Consider the following 15,958-nt stretch of genomic DNA (forward strand, 5'->3'; position numbering starts at 1 on the left):
CCATTCCTTCAGAATCTCTCCAGTGTGCAGTGACTTCCTAAAAATATGTGTCAAGGTTTATATTTGTACTCACTAGCCTCCTTAAGAACACAAGGATAAATATTATCTGGTCCTGGTGATTTGTTTGATTTCATCTTATTTAATCTGAGCAGCACTTCTCCCTCTACAATTTCCAAATCCCTCAGTACCTCCTTAGTAGTCCCTGTTACTGCTCTGAGGTTATCCACTTGCTCACTTGTAAACACCTCAGAAAATTGTAAGTTATGGGCATCTGCTATTTCATTGTCTGTATCTTTTAATTCTCCTTTACTATTCCTGATGAACTTGACCTCCTCCTTAACTGTTCTTTTACTACTAAAATACTGAAAGAATCTCTTGGGGTCTTCTTTCGCCTTATCTGCTATATTCCTCTCCAACTGTCTTTTAGCCTCTCTGATATCCTTCTTAATGGTTGCCCTCATGTTCTCATACGCGCTACGATTCTCTTTGCAGTCATTAGTCCTATATGCCTTATACAGCAGTTTTTTCCTTTGCAACTTCTTTTTTAAATCTTTATTAATCCATCGTGGAGTTTTTTTTAGTTTCCTATTACTTCCAAATTTAGGTCTGTATCTGTCCTGCATTACATGTAAAACATTTTTAAACCTAAAAGGATGTACCTTGATTGAAAATAAAAAAGAAATGCAATGCAAAAATATTGACCGCCCGTCTGTCCCGTTTTCTGGTTGTCCATCTTTGATTCATAATGTGTCATCTGTCTGAGTCTATCAAATGCCACTGGCTGCTCTCAACAATCACTTCCAGGCTGATTACAACAATACAAAGGGACTGGAGTAGTCGGCAGGATGGACAGGCCATGAATGCACTCCTCCAAAATCCCTGCATTTGTATTTGTGTTCCTTTGCAGCCCATTTACTGACGTGCGATTGTTGAAGGGTCTTCCTCAACGAGGCTTTCTTGCCAGCAGTGCTGATCACCTTCAACACTCAGTTATACAAAACAAAGACATCAGCTGAATTTCACAGCCTCACATAATGTTTGTATGTTTATAAATACTCTTTTGAAGATGTAAACCTAGACGATCTCTCCTGGGCCTGTGGATGAATTCTATCATCAGGTGTAACCAGTAGGGGGCACCGCTGAGCCCCAGACCCAATATGTTCCAACACAGTCACGGGTTCAAATAGTGGATTTTTAATCCACTGAGCGAGTTATAGTATGAAACACAGCCAATAATAATACAAAACAATGAAACTCTTTCTTTTCCGTCATCCTCTGTGTGACTGTCATCTGCTGCTTCCTGACTCGATAAGGTAAGTCAGTAGGCTTCTTTTAGACTGGACTCGGCATGGCTTGTGAGGAGCACTTCCAGGTTGCACACCCTTTCAGCACGCAGGGGACCTCAACAGGATTGTATTTCTGGACTTCACTTCCCACAAACCCCTGTGAGTGTCCAAGCTGGGACTCCTCCAGCAGACTACCGCCACCTAGTGTACAGGGGAATGAACTGCATCCTAACCTCCAGCTTCTGCTCCTCATCCATCCCCTATCAACTTCCATGTTGATTGAGAGGTCGTGCTGTTGTGCAGCCGGGTTGCCTGTCTGTCCTCCATGTCACTCACACAGGGTACAGACCTCCGAGACCAAATCCCATATTCATAGGCAAGTTTATCAGTCAGTTTTGGGCCTAAGATTTTTATACTGTCACTCTGTAGCGTAGCAATGTTTAAAGTATGTCACTTTGATTGACCTGTGAATTTCCATCCATTGTATCTGATTTTATTCATTTGAACAGAAATCTGACACATTTAGGTCAGCCAGCTAGGTTAGACAAGATGGCTGATTGGGGTGTGAGAGATTCATGACACAGACAACTGGAAGACGGTTGCCCCATACGGTGTGGGGCCAGTTTAAGTACACATTCCATGGAGCAGAGATTTGTATTGATTACAGCAGGCCTGACTCATTGTCTTGAAGTTTATTTCGGAGCCAACTGAGAGAGAGAGAGACGGACAAATGACAATGGGAAGGCAGGTTAGAGAGTTGGGCAGAAAACATGTGAGGGACACACAGGCAGGTCATGTTAAAACTTCTAATGTCTGCCTGACCAAAACAGAAGCCATAAATGATGAGAACGGATGAAGATGTGATTTTGGGCCACAGCCCTTCTGGTAGTTGCCCATGTCTGACATGAATTTAATGAATATGAGAATATGTGAGTGGTTATAATGATGAGAAACCAGCACGATGTCAGAAGCACTTCACTATGCTGTCGACATTCCCACTGGATGGAGCATCTGGTTGTCGGCATTCTCCCACTTGGCTGTGATGTCCCTTGACTTCTCTCCAGCTTGAATATGTATGTATACAGGATTATGCATTGTATTCTGAGAATGAATATGATCTTTTAAGCATGTTAAGCACATATATCTCTTTTCTTTTTGTACCAAATGTCTCTCTTCTAATTATTGTCCGCCATGGGTTCTAAAGGGATGGTATTGGCTCTAGTCTGTTCTACATCAAGAAACACATCCCAAAGGAGAAAGGGCAACACCTGTTGGATACACACTCCCAATTGCAACAACACTAAAAAACGAAAGATTAAACACCAAAATATTTTCGAAAGTGCTGTGGTGGACAGCCGGCTGTTCAACCCGGTCGGGACACCCAAAGAACGGAAAGATGAGGGAAGGCAGCAACTGTGGGACACTGCCTCCCCCAAGACGCCAGATGGAAAGTTCCCTGCAGCATAGCGGTGCCCCGGATTCCCGCAGGGCACCATGGGATTTGGAGTTCAGCTTCTCAACCCTGCTGGATACCATGGGTGCCACCAGGAAATGCTGTAGGGGAACCTGGGGACTAGTATCTTTTCCATAGCCTGGAAGTACTATCGAGTCATGGGGCAAGTTCTCCATCTGACCCAGAAGAGCTGGTAAGTCGTGTGAATGGAAAAGGAGAAGCACTTCTGGGTCAAGGACTATATAAAGGACGGCTGGAGACCAAGCAAGCAAACCGGAGTTAGGAGGTAGTAAGATAGAGATTGTTGGGAGAAGAGGAGGAGAGATTTGTATTGGTTGATTGTGTTATTATCATTGGTTTTGTCCGTTTATGGTGGCGGAGGTGCTTCTGGGCACTGTAACAAGAAGAAAAAGGTCATTTTACCGTGTGTTCATTGTATCTGTCTGTTGGGTTGAAAGGGGCGACAGCGACTCCTACCGTCTTACAGTGTTCATATTGAGAAATTTGTTTTAGAGAATTCAAATGAAATGAATAATTCCAGAAGCAGAGACAGAAAACACCAAAAAAAAAAAAATTGCATGTTATAATTTTAAGCTCACACACTTCATAAGCCCGAATACTACAAGAAAGACCTGAGGCCTGCAAAACCATTGAAAAGGGAGAGGACAACCATAAAACACCTGAGTCAAAATAACACAACCCTAAATTCTTAAATTACATTTAGTAAATGTTTAAAAATTTAAATGAAGTCAAAAGAGGTGCACACTTTCGCAAAATATTGAAACATTAAAAAAAAGAAAAGCTAAGAAAAGAATAACAATTCATAACCAAACAAGTTAAGATTAATAAATACAAACACTTGAAAAAGGTAAGAAAAATTGAATATTGAAAATACAAAGCCAAAGGTCAATAGGCAACAAACAGAAAGAAACATCAAAATCATAACCGGCAGAGAGGAGCTGAACAACATGAACCATGGGGGACTCACGCCAATGTGCATGCCTGAGGCCTGCTGGGCCTCAACATAGGCCTTGGGTGCGCGGCACAGCAGCAGCATCTATTCTGACGAGTATAAAAACTAACAGAAATACAAATGAAATTAACATTCTTAATAATTACGAAACGATTAAAAAAATATAAAACCACTTAACAGAAACATTTACACAGAAAAATACAATCAATAACTGAATAAAGTGGTAAAATAAAAGAAATCACGACAGGAGGCACAGTCCTTGTAAAATCAGGAAGCATTATTATTATTATTATTATTATTATTATTTTATTACAACTATATTTTTATTTTATTTTGTTTTATTTTTGACCATCAAACTCCTCATTCTATAGCTCAGAGCTGGGGGTTGATGGTTATCCTCCCTCCTGTGTGGCTTTTTGATATATTTATAGACATTTCACTTCCCATTTTTGGAGCCTGAAGCCAACAGGTGGGATTTAGGGGCTGGCTGAGCTTAGGTGAGCCTCTTCTGGGCAGGTTAGTCACGGTATGGCTGGATTCTTGTTTTTGTTTGGACCCATTGTTCCTCTTTAAGACTCCATTCCATAACAATAGGATTGTGTGCTTAGCGCTGTCCTACACTCTTTGTTCACCTAAGCCTGTTTGGCCAGAGATGACTCCAACTCCATTATTATATTTGCTGATGACCTCGACATCATAAGTCTGATGACAAGACAGCTTAGAGTAAAGAGGCATGTCTGTGGACTCAATGGTGTCACCGCAACAATCTGACCACTAATGTCAGTAAAACAAAGCAAGGAGCTGGTCAGAGACTTCAAGAGGCAGAAGACGCTCCCATCTACCTCAGAGGACATGTTGGTGAAAGGGTAGGTTGATGAATTGAAATTAATGTCTGATTTGTAAAATGACTGCTAGAAACTGTAAAGAAGAACCAGTGGGTCCCTAATGTCAAGAAAAGTTAAATCCTCAAAGCAACACCAAAAAGTACTTAAGTTTTGAAGCAATTTCAGCAACTCTAGACAGATGAATAAAGTACGTAATTATTAATTAGTAATTACTATCAGGTGTCAACGGCACCCGGGCACAGACAGGCAGACATCTTGTTTTGCACAACCACCACACATTTATTTACAATATATACAAGTGTTCTGGTCACAAAGACCCCAGTCCTTTGGTCACACAGACCCACACAAGTGCACAAACCCATATCCCAAAGTCCTGGCCTCACGATGCCTTTCTTCGGGCCGCCTTCATCCTCTCCTTCTGCCTTGTCCTCCTTCCACCCGACTCCAGCCTCGAATGTATGAAGGACGGCCCCTTTCATAGAGTGCCCGGATGAGCAGCAGGTGTTCCCGGCATTCCTCCGTTGGCCACGCCCCAGCGTGGCGGAAGTGCCGGCTGTCCTCCTGACAGCCCTCCGGGTAACACCAAAGGTCTTCCCCCCAGCACTTCCTGGTTTGGCGGAAGTGCTGGGGCAACAAGTCTCCAAGACATCAGGGCGCCTCCTGGCGGTGACCACGGGCCCCTACAGGGAAAGGCTTCCATGCCCTTGAGCCGTGGCCCCCAAAGCAACCCGGAAGGCAAACCCCACGTGAGCCAGGCAGGGCTCTGACCCTCTTCCGGTCCCTCCTGGCTTCCCGACCGAGTCATGGCCCCTGGCATCCCTGACACAGGCGAGTTATGCGTTCACCATATACATCAAAGAAGGCAAAGCAGAAACGTCTTCTCTCCTAGATGTATTTGGAACATTTTTTTTTTGTTTTAAATTTTTTGACACAGCACTAAAAAAAATTATACCTGTCTTGCATTTGACAGAAAAGCCAGTGAACAGTGTTTTGCCACCAATCATCAAAATAAAGAAAATTATTTCCACAAATTCATTGTGTCCCAGAGTGGAAAACTGAAATAACCGATTTATTAATTCCTCAATGCCAAACACTTTATGTTATGAGGTGACTCAAGGGCTACTTGACACCATTTTTTCTATACCAGATGCACACAGAATGGTGCTGTCCCTTAATCTGCTGCCATTAATCATCACAATTATCCAACTCGTCCTCCTCTCAACTATCCAAACCAGAGATTGTGTTCTCTCTACTTCAAATACGACCACAGCACATCAAACTGCACTGACCCCACTCCCTTTAACTCCACTTCATGCTCTGCTGGTGTCTTCCGATTCCTGCACTGCTCATGACTTGTACTCAATTCACCTCACTGCACACTTTCACGTGTGTGTCCTGCACCGACCAGAGCTGTAACGGGTTAGGCCAAAATCGATAAAAACACTAACTGGGGTTTACAATTAAAACAATCAACACCCACCTAACTTGTTTCACCTCACACTTCAACCCACAAACTATTAGACTCCATGGCTGGGGTGTCAACCTACAAACTATCCTAATGGAGTCCCAGTAATGGTGGGCAGGCCGGCCTTGGCAAGAATTTCAGTGTCTAGAATTCTGTTCTGCCACTTCACATGAAGGAACTTTCAGAGGCAATTTTTGGGGGAATGGTTGACGTTCTCAGTACATCCGCCACATCTTACAGGTGTAAAGAAAAGTGGGGAGCACTACAACCCTAAACACCTTCAGCTTCATCGGTGGGCTTACAGCTCTCTGCGTCAGATGTTTCATGAAGTCTGCCTGAGGCTACACTTGCTTTAGTGGTCCTGGTGTTTTCTTCATCATCAATGCCAGTGCCTTGGGACTGTGTGCTGCCAATGTACATGAACCTGTTGTCCACACTGAGTCTTTGACTGCTGATTTGCTCAACTTATGGTGTCCCTGGTGCAGGCTGATGCATTACTTCAGTCTTCTTATTGTTAATGGTAAGACCAAAGGCAGTCCGTTCATCAGAGAACTTATCAGCACTGAACTGCTTATCAGACTTTGAACCAGCATTGAGGTCACGGTTATGATCTGGAGGAGCCCTCAGATGGTGTTTGTCGCAACCTTACTTTTCTTGAGAAGCCTTCTAAGGCTGATCAGTTTCCCATTTGTGTGGTAATTAATGTCAATGCCTATATCATTGTCTTTAAAAGCATCAATCATCATGGTGGAGGACATCAGGCTGAAGAGCACCAGCGCCAAGACACAGCCCTGCTTAACAACATTTCAGAGAGTGAAGGACTCCTGTGTGTCACCATTGTCCTGAACGTTAGCTGGCATAAAATCATGAACTTGCCACACCATGGTGATGAATTTCTTTGGACATCCATACTTTAACATGATCTTCAATAGCTTCTGTCTGCTAACTGTGTGGATGCTTTACTCAAACCAATATATGGACAGCGACATCTTCTTCCTAACAAAATATGCATTGTTCTCATCTCTTTGGCCTGGAGACGTTTATTAATTTTTTACATTTAAGATGTCTCACTTAAAGGTCTTCCAGTGTTGTTATTTGTCCTGGTGTGTATATAAACACAAGGGACTCCATTTTCTGTATAACAGTGGGGACGGAAAGTATTCAGACCCCCTTCAATTTTTCACTCTTTGTTATATTGCAGTCTTTTGCTAAAGTCATTTAAATTAATTTGTTTCCTCATTAATGTACACACAGCACCCCATATTGACAGACAAAAAAAAAAGAATTTTTGAAATTGTTGCAGATTTATTAAAAAAGACAAACTGAACTATCACCTGGTCCTAAGTATTCAGCCCCTTTGCTGTGACACTCATATATTTAACTCCGGTGCTTTCCATTTCTTCTGCTCATCCTTGAGATCTCCTTCATTTGAGTCCAGCTGTGTTTGATTCTACTGACTGGACTTGATTAGGAAAGCCACACACCTGTCTGTCTATATAAGACCTTACAGCTCACAATGCATGTCAGAGCAAATGAGAATCATGAGGTCAAAGGAACTGCCTGAAGAGCTCTGTGGTGTTATGGGTCCACAGCTCGTTAAGAAAAGGCCATTCATTTTAAATAAATAATCAATGTGCTCGCGGCTTAGTGAGGGGACGTTGGGCCATAGTGGGCCGCGGGACGATCCGTAGGGTGTGGGCGTTTCTCACCTAGTGCACAGGTGAGGAACTGCCCACATTCATGATTGTCCCGTGGCTAATGCTGCAGCTGCTGTGGCCCTCGTCATTTTAAAAAGAAGCGCGAGTCGGTTTTAGAGGTGAAAAAGAAACGATCGGAGAGAAAAAGGAAAGGACAGAGGTTACAGGGAGCGAGGAAGCATGCGGAGCAAGAGAGACGGACAGGCGGTGTGTGCGTGTGGTGAGCGCACGATCGTGGGCAACTGCGAGGAAGCTGGGTGTTAGGCCAACACCCAGACGTTTGAGTTGATGTTGCTCCCGCTGAGTGACCAGGTAGCGGGAGTGCCTAGAGGAAAGCGACTGGCCGCATGAAGGCCATGGAAAGGCAGCGGAAGTCGGGAGACTTGGTGGTGGGAATCCCCAGCGTGAGCGACCTGGCCGTTGTGGGAAACCAAGTTCTCCGAGACTGGGATGAGTGCCATACCGAAGCCAGGGTTCGGGAGGTCTCCAGTCTCATGCGTGTGTTGTAGGAGGGCAGCTGCAGAGAGCGTCTTGCCTGCTGCTTGGCCCAAACGGGATTAGCAGGTGAGACGCTAACAGAAGAGCACCGGATTTGTTTGATGGTTTTTAAGACTGCTTCCTGATCATTTTAACCTCTGGTTTTAAAGGATTGTTTTTCTATTGATTTTAACCTCCTCGTTTTCATTTAATGGATTATTTATTTATTGAAGAACTTGGAGTACTGCACTATTTATGAACACTGTTTTTGTTTTGTTGATTTTTAATAAAAGCACTGTTGCACTTTTTGCACCACCCCTTGCTCAAGTGTTTATTTGCCTCCACTGACTAGCTCACTCGGTAACATTATCGACGGTGTTGGGTTCATGTGCTTCCAACAGCAATGGGAGTGTGGAGCCAGAACCCACATCGTCACAAGCTCAGAGACAGAATTGTGGCAAGGCACAGATCTGGCCAAGGTTACACAAACATTTCTGCTGCACTTAAGGTTCCCAAGAGCACAGTGGCCTCCATAATCCTTAAATGGAAGACGTTTGGGACGACCAGAACCCTTCCTAGAGCTGGCCATCCGGTCAAACTGAGCTACCGGGGGAGAAGAGCCCTGGTGAGAGAGGTAAAGGAGAACCCAAAGATCACTTTGGCTGAGCTCCAGAGATGCAGTCAGGAGATGGGAGAAAGTTGTAGAAAGTCAACCATCACTGCAGCCCTCCACCAGTCAGGGCTTTATGGGAGAGTGGCCTGTTGGAAGCCTCTCCTCAGTGCAAGACACATGACAGCCCGCATGGAGTTTGCTAAAAGACACCTGAAGGAATCTGAGATGGTGAGAAATAAGATTCTCTGGTCTGATGAGACCAAGATAGAACTTTTTGGCCTCAATTCTAAGCGGTATGTGTGGAGACAACCAGGCACTGCTCATCACTTGTCCAATACAGTCCCCACAGTGAAGCATGGCGGTGGCAGCATCATGCTGTGGGGTGTTTTTCAGCTGCAGGGACAGGACGACTGGTTGCAATCGAGGGAAAGATGAATGCGGCCAAGTACAGGGATATCCTGGACAAAATCCTTCTCCAGAGTGCTAAGGACCTCAGACTGGGCCGAAGGTTTACCTTCCAACAAGACAATGACCCTAAGCACACAGCTAAAATAACGAAGGAGTGGCTTCACAACAACTCTGTGGCTGTTCTTGAATGGCCCAGCCAGAGCCCTGACTTAAACCCAATGGAGCATCTCTGGAGAGACCTAAAAATGGCTGTCCACCAACGTTTACCATCCAACCTGACAGAACTGGAGAGGATCTGCAAGGAGGAATGGCAGAGGATCCCCAAATCCAGGTGTGAGAAACTTGTTGCATCTTTCCCAAGAAGAGTCATGGCTGTATGAGCTCAAAAGGGGGCTTCTACTAAATACTGAGCAAAGGGGCTGAATACTTAGGACCAGGTGATAGTTCAGTTTTTCTTTTTTAATAAATCTGCAACAATTTCAAAAATTCTTTTTTTTATCTGTCAATATGGGGTGCTGTGTGTACATTAATGAGGGAAAAAAATTAATTTAAATGATTTTAGGAAATGGCTGCAATATAACAAAGAGTGAAAAATTGAAGGGGGTCTGAATACTTTCTGTACCCACTGTACATCTTTGGCTGAAGAAGGAGCCTGAGTTGCCTCGAAAGCTTGCATATCGTAATCTTTTTAGTTAGCTAATACAAGTGGACTTCTCATTCAAATCAATAAAAGTTACAAACCAGATCAACATTTGGCTCCTGACGTTTCTCCCGCAGTAGCTGAGCAGCAAACACCATATTGATAGCTCACACCTTCCCAGAATCTACACTGGGCCTCAATAAAGAGTTCCTGGTTATGATGTGAAGTAAAGATGATGAAGAAGCAGCCTGGGGAGAAACACACCTGGGAGAGACAACAAGGATACACCACCAAGATGATCACAGAGCTCACAATGTCCGTTGTGTTTGTACAGGTGGATGACTGAAGTCTCTTTGAAGTCCTGTGGATTTATAACTTGCTCCCACATAACTTGGAAAAAAATGTTCTGTCAGCACAGCACCACCTTCTCTGTAGACCTCATCAGGTATCGCAACTAACTGAGGTGCTTAACCTGCCCACCGTATAGAAAGAACATGAAATAGAAAAAGGGAGCCCACCTCCTGCAAACAATCATCCATTGCGTCATGTTACAAAAAGTCAGTTGCAGACCTGCCAGTAGAGCTTCACTGGACTGTGGACTCCTGGTAAGAAACTGAGACTGAAGAAGTCATTAGATGATCACACGTTTCCCACAGCAAGCACCAGTCATCTTGACCACAACAAATAAACTCTGGAGTACGTCTACCATGAAACACTGAATGATTTACAGAAACGTCACATTGAACTTCATCTTGAAACTAACTGTTCATTCAGCCTCCTCAAACCCATCTAATCCAGTTAAGGCCTGTGGGAGCTGCAGCTTATCTTGTGACTTAGGCTGAAGTTAATTATTAAAGTCATCATCATTATCATCATCGGTCCAGTATGTGATTGGAATTGTGTTTTTTACAATTAATTCTTTTTATTGATAACTGTAAATGTACTAAAATACAATTAATACAATAAAACACTGGTCTGAACTCCATGATGATACAAAGATTGTGTCGTCTTGTCCGAGTCCTCGGCAGATGTGACAATAAATACAACACAATGGAGTCTGAGTAAGTCGAGTTATCTTCAGCCCAGGGGTTCATTGACTGGCACCCACTTAACCACTCCGCCAGCCTGCTTTTTATTTATTTTTATTTATTTTTTGGATATTTCAGGATACTCACCTTTACCTGGAGATGGTGTGCGGTTGTTAAATGTCCTTCATCTATAAATTATTAGTTTCATTGCTCTCGTGTTCAGTGCGTTGTTTTTTGATTTTGTGTGTCTATAAAGTACAAATACAGTGGAATCTCGGTTTACGAGTAACTTGGTTTACGAGTGTTTTGCAAGACGAGCAAAAATTTTTAATAAATTTTGACTTGATAAACGAGCGATATCTTGCAATATGAGTAGTATGGATACACTTTGTCTGCTGAGCGTCATGTGATCACAACTGAGCTGATGGTTCTTCTCTCTCTCTCCTTATCTCGCTCGCCCAGCGCGTCTCTCTCTCTCTCTCCTTATCTCACTTGCTCGCTCGCCCAGCGCGTCTCTCTCTCTCTATCTCGCCGCTTCAGCCCAGCGCGTCTCTCTCTCTCTCTCTCTCTCTCTTTATCTCGCTTGCTCACTCGCCCAGCGCGTCTCTCTCTCTCTCCTTATCTCGCTCGCCCAGCACGTCTCTCTCTTTATCTCGCTCGCTTGCCTAGCGCTCTCTCTCTCTCTCTCTCTCTCTCTCTTATCTCGCTCACTCGCCTCAGCGTCTCTCTCTCTCTCTGGCAATCGTCTCCTATTCTCCGTCTGAGTCTGTGTGCCTCACTCATATAGTCACATCTGTTTACTACAGCATTGTGACTGTGTGTGTGTGCGCTGTGAAGTGCGAGTCCCAAGCTTGCTCCTCAAAACACGAAGCTGAGTCTCAGTATTTTAACACCAGCTTTATTCAGCTTGAAACAGCAACAGCGCTGTTATTTATTGTACCGGGATCTTTATAATGTTCCTTGTATGACCCATTGACGACAGGCACTTATAACATGTCTACGATCTTTTTGGATGCGCTTATACGGCGAACTGCTACAGCGCTGGGAGACTGCGATTGCTTTGGGATGCTCTTCCGTGTGTTGTCTCGTTGGGTGGAATCCCACATGAGTTTAGAAACTCACACCAGCCATGATTATTTTTAAAGGTAAAGTGCAGGTTAATTTGTATTATGTATTTTACTTTATATTTTGTATTAATCATTTTTATATGAATAGTTTTGGGTTGTGGAACGAATCATCTGAGTTTCCATTATTTCTAAAGGGGAAATTTGCTTTGATATACGAGTGCTTTGGATTGCGAGCAAGTTTCCTGGAACGAATTATGATGGCAAACCGAGGTTCCACTGTAGTTTGTGAAACAGTTAAATTACAAATAAAGATCACTCTAGGGGTTTAAAATATCTTCAATGTTTAAAACACAAAAACTAGTGTGTAATAAAAAAAGCAGATCATAACTGCTTTAACAGAAAAATAATAAAAAAAAAACAAAAAACAAAGTGTTCTTTACATTCATTTATTCAGCTATTGTAAAGGAATTGTTTGCCACGTTTAGAACAGCAATATGGTTTCATATCATTCAACTTGTGATCTTTACAATCAGATTTACTTTTAAATATTTTTCTGCGCTCTTGGCCCACACACAAGGACTCTTGGTCTGTGCTGTGAACATCTTGTTGGTCAATTTTGATGTCTTCTATTGATGTTAGCTTCACAGTATTAAGAAAACTGCACGGCAAAGAGGCTGCTGTCAAATGCTTGGATCCTCTTTTTGGACAATTACAATACTTTCCCTATATTTCATACACGAGAAAGTAAAAACATAAAAAATGCTCCACAGAATAAATGTTAAAGGTCTCAAGAAAAAGCCTTGAACAGAACTCAAAGAAGCAGCTAGTAATTTGTTGGAGACTGGTGGTGCGAGAACTGAGTTTATTTTTGATGGCTGCAATGGACACAAAGGAATCAGAGCTGCACAATTTCAATAGCAGTAACTTACTTGGTTTTGTGCTGGAAACATACTGTCATGGGTGAGTGTGGTGAATTCAGGCCTCTGAAGCAGGAAAAGAGTTTACTGCATATGCTAGCGTATAAGTCGGGAATTGAAACCTGAAAAATCGATTATAAAATCAGACCCTAATTTATACGTCTGTTCAAAAAGGCAACACTTAATTTTTTTATTTTTATGTTTTTTACATCTTCTTGCCTCCTCCAATCTCACACCAGTTTTTCAGACACATCGAATTTTGTTGTAGCAACGCAGTTACCAATTTCTTTCGCCACTTCAACTACTTTAAATTTAAAACCAGCTTCATATTTTCTTCTGCTCGAACGCTCCATTGTAGATAAGGGATGCTCTTACGATAAATGTGTATGAGAGTGTGAGACACAAAAAACACAAAACAGTGCAAACGTCGCTTCGGAATAGTTCGGGTATTACTGTGTGTTCACAATACACAGAAGAAAAAGGCTGTGCGCTCTATGGTTACTCTCTCATGTGGGCGTTAGCATATCGTAATCTCCATGACAAATAGTGGGAGTTCTCCGCATTTGATTTATACGACCAACACTATAACATACCGGAAATTATACCGTAAAATCAAGCCCTGAGTTATCCGTGGGAGAACTTAAACGTGAGTATATACGGTAATTCAGATCTAACCATGGAAACTGGCAGTTCATAATCAGGATCTGCCACACGGGGGCGTGAATCTTATATTGTTGAGAGATTTATCTTAAGTCGTGGCTAGTTTGTAGCAAACGAAATTGTGAAGTCGCAAATGGCACCTTTTACAGCCAGCCAGATATATGATCACTGACAAGAGTTTATTGTAAAAAATGTATCTAACATTGCTGAAAGTTTGGCATAGAACCTCAGTGTTTCAAAGCAGTGGGGAGCGCAATGATAAATATTCAGCAGAGAAATAGAGTCATAAAAGTAAAGAGGAAGATATCAAAATAAAAAATAGGAAAATAATACAAACCGGATTCCAAAAAAGTTGGGACACTAAACAAATTGTGAATAAAAACTGAATGCAATGATGTGGAGATGGCAAATGTCAATATTTTATTTGTAATAGAACGTAGATGACAGATCAAACGTTTAATCCGAGTAAATGTATCATTTTAAAGGAAAAATATGTTGATTCAAAATTTCACGGTGTCAACAAATCCCAAAAAAGTTGGGACAAGTAGCAATAAGAGGCTGGAAAAAGTAAATTTGAGCATAACGAAGAGCTGGAAGACCAATAAACACTAATTAGGTCAATTGGCAACATGATTGGGTATAAAAAGAGCTTCTCAGAGTGGCAGTGTCTCTCAGAAGCCAAGATGGGTAGAGGATCACCAATTCCCACAATGTTGCGCAGAAAGATAGTGGAGCAATATCAGAAAGGTGTTACCCAGCGAAAATTGCAAAGACTTTGCATCTATCATCATCAACTGTGCATAACATCATCCGAAGATTCAGAGAATCTGGAACAATCTCTGTGCGTAAGGGTCAAGGCCGTAAAACCATACTGGATGCCCGTGATCTCCGGCCCTTAAACGACACTGCACCACAAACAGGAATGCTACTGTAAAGGAAATCACAGAATGGGCTCAGGAATACTTCCAGAAACCATTGTCAGTGAACACAATCCACAGTGCCATCCGCCGTTGCCAGCTGAAACTCTACAGTGCAAAGAAGAAGCCATTTCTAAGCAAGATCCACAAGCTCAGGCATTTTCACTGGGCCAGGGATCATTTAAAATGGAGTGTGGCAAAATGGAAGACTGTTCTGTGGTCAGACGAGTCACGATTCAAAGTTCTTTTTGGAAATCTGGGATGCCATGTCATCCGGACCAAAGAGGACAAGGACAACCCAAGTTGTTATCAACGCTCAGTTCAGAAGCCTGCATCTCTGATGGTATGGGGTTGCATGAGTGCGTGTGGCATGGGCAGCTTGCATGTCTGGAAAGGCACCATCAATGCAGAAAAATATATTCAGGTTCTAGAACAACATATGCTCCCATCCAGACGTCATCTCTTTCAGGGAAGACCCTGCATTTTTCAACAAGATAATGCCAGACCACATTCTGCATCAATCACAACATCATGGCTGCGTAGGAGAAGGATCCGGGTACTGAAATGGCCAGTCTGCAGTCCAGATCTTTCACCTATAGAGAACATTTGGCGCATCATAAAGAGGAAGGTGCGACAAAGAAGGCCCAAGACGATTGAACAGTTAGAGGCCTGTATTAGACAAGAATGGGAGAGCATTCCTATTTCTAAACTTGAGAAACTGGTCTCCTCGGTCCCCAGACGTCTGTTGAGTGTTGTAGGAAGAAGGGGAGATGCCACACAGTGGTGAAAATGGCCTTGTCCCAACTTTTTGGGGATTTGTTGACACCATGAAATTCTGAATCAACATATTTTTCCCTTAAAATGATACATTTTCTCAGTTTAAACTTTTGTTCCGTGATTTATGTTCTATTCTGAATAAAATATTAGAAGTTGGCACCTCCACATCATTGCATTCAGTTTTTATTCACGATTTGTATAGTGTCCCAACTTTTTTGGAATCCTGTTTGTACAAATGAAAAGAAGCTGGCCTGCACTGAGGAGTCTACCAAATTGTCTGATCTCAAGCTGGCCTCCTTTGCGGATGGCTCACAATTTCAGAGTGGGGCCTCCAAACAGATGACATCACTAGATACGCCAATGAAAGGTGAGTAAAGTCAGTTCCTGGTGATGTATCAAATGTCAGCCTTTTTAATCCACACCACACTTCTCCCTCTACAATCTCCAAATCCTTCAGCACATCTCTCACTCACTGTTTGAGGTGGTTGAATTTTTCACACGTGTAAACCTTTGATTCTGTCCATTCTCTGTTCCAATATATGTATATTTTCATTGACCCTGACTATTTCTAAGGATAATTTTTTTAATTTTATTATTGTGAAAGCTGCTATTATGGGAAAATCATCAGTTTCCTCCGGGTGCTGCGGTTTCCTCCCACACTTCAAAGACATGCAGGTTATGTGAATTGGAGATTCTAATTTGGGGTGTGTTTGCCCAGTGATGGACTGGCAGGAC

General features: G+C 42.7%; 1 protein-coding gene across 1 annotated transcript in view; it reads left to right on the top strand.

Annotated features, from left to right (window-relative positions):
- LOC120528176 (oocyte zinc finger protein XlCOF6-like) overlaps positions 1-15,958 on the top strand; it is a 321,282-nt gene that overhangs the window by 271,899 nt on the left and 33,425 nt on the right. The window contains exon 5 of the mRNA XM_039752262.1: positions 3,153-3,165. Coding sequence (XP_039608196.1) covers positions 3,153-3,165 — 13 coding nt within the window. The remainder of the gene's footprint in view (positions 1-3,152; positions 3,166-15,958) is intronic.

The sequence above is a fragment of the Polypterus senegalus genome, chromosome 4 (assembly GCF_016835505.1).
Source record: "Polypterus senegalus isolate Bchr_013 chromosome 4, ASM1683550v1, whole genome shotgun sequence".
In the NCBI taxonomy this organism is placed as follows: domain Eukaryota; kingdom Metazoa; phylum Chordata; class Cladistia; order Polypteriformes; family Polypteridae; genus Polypterus; species Polypterus senegalus.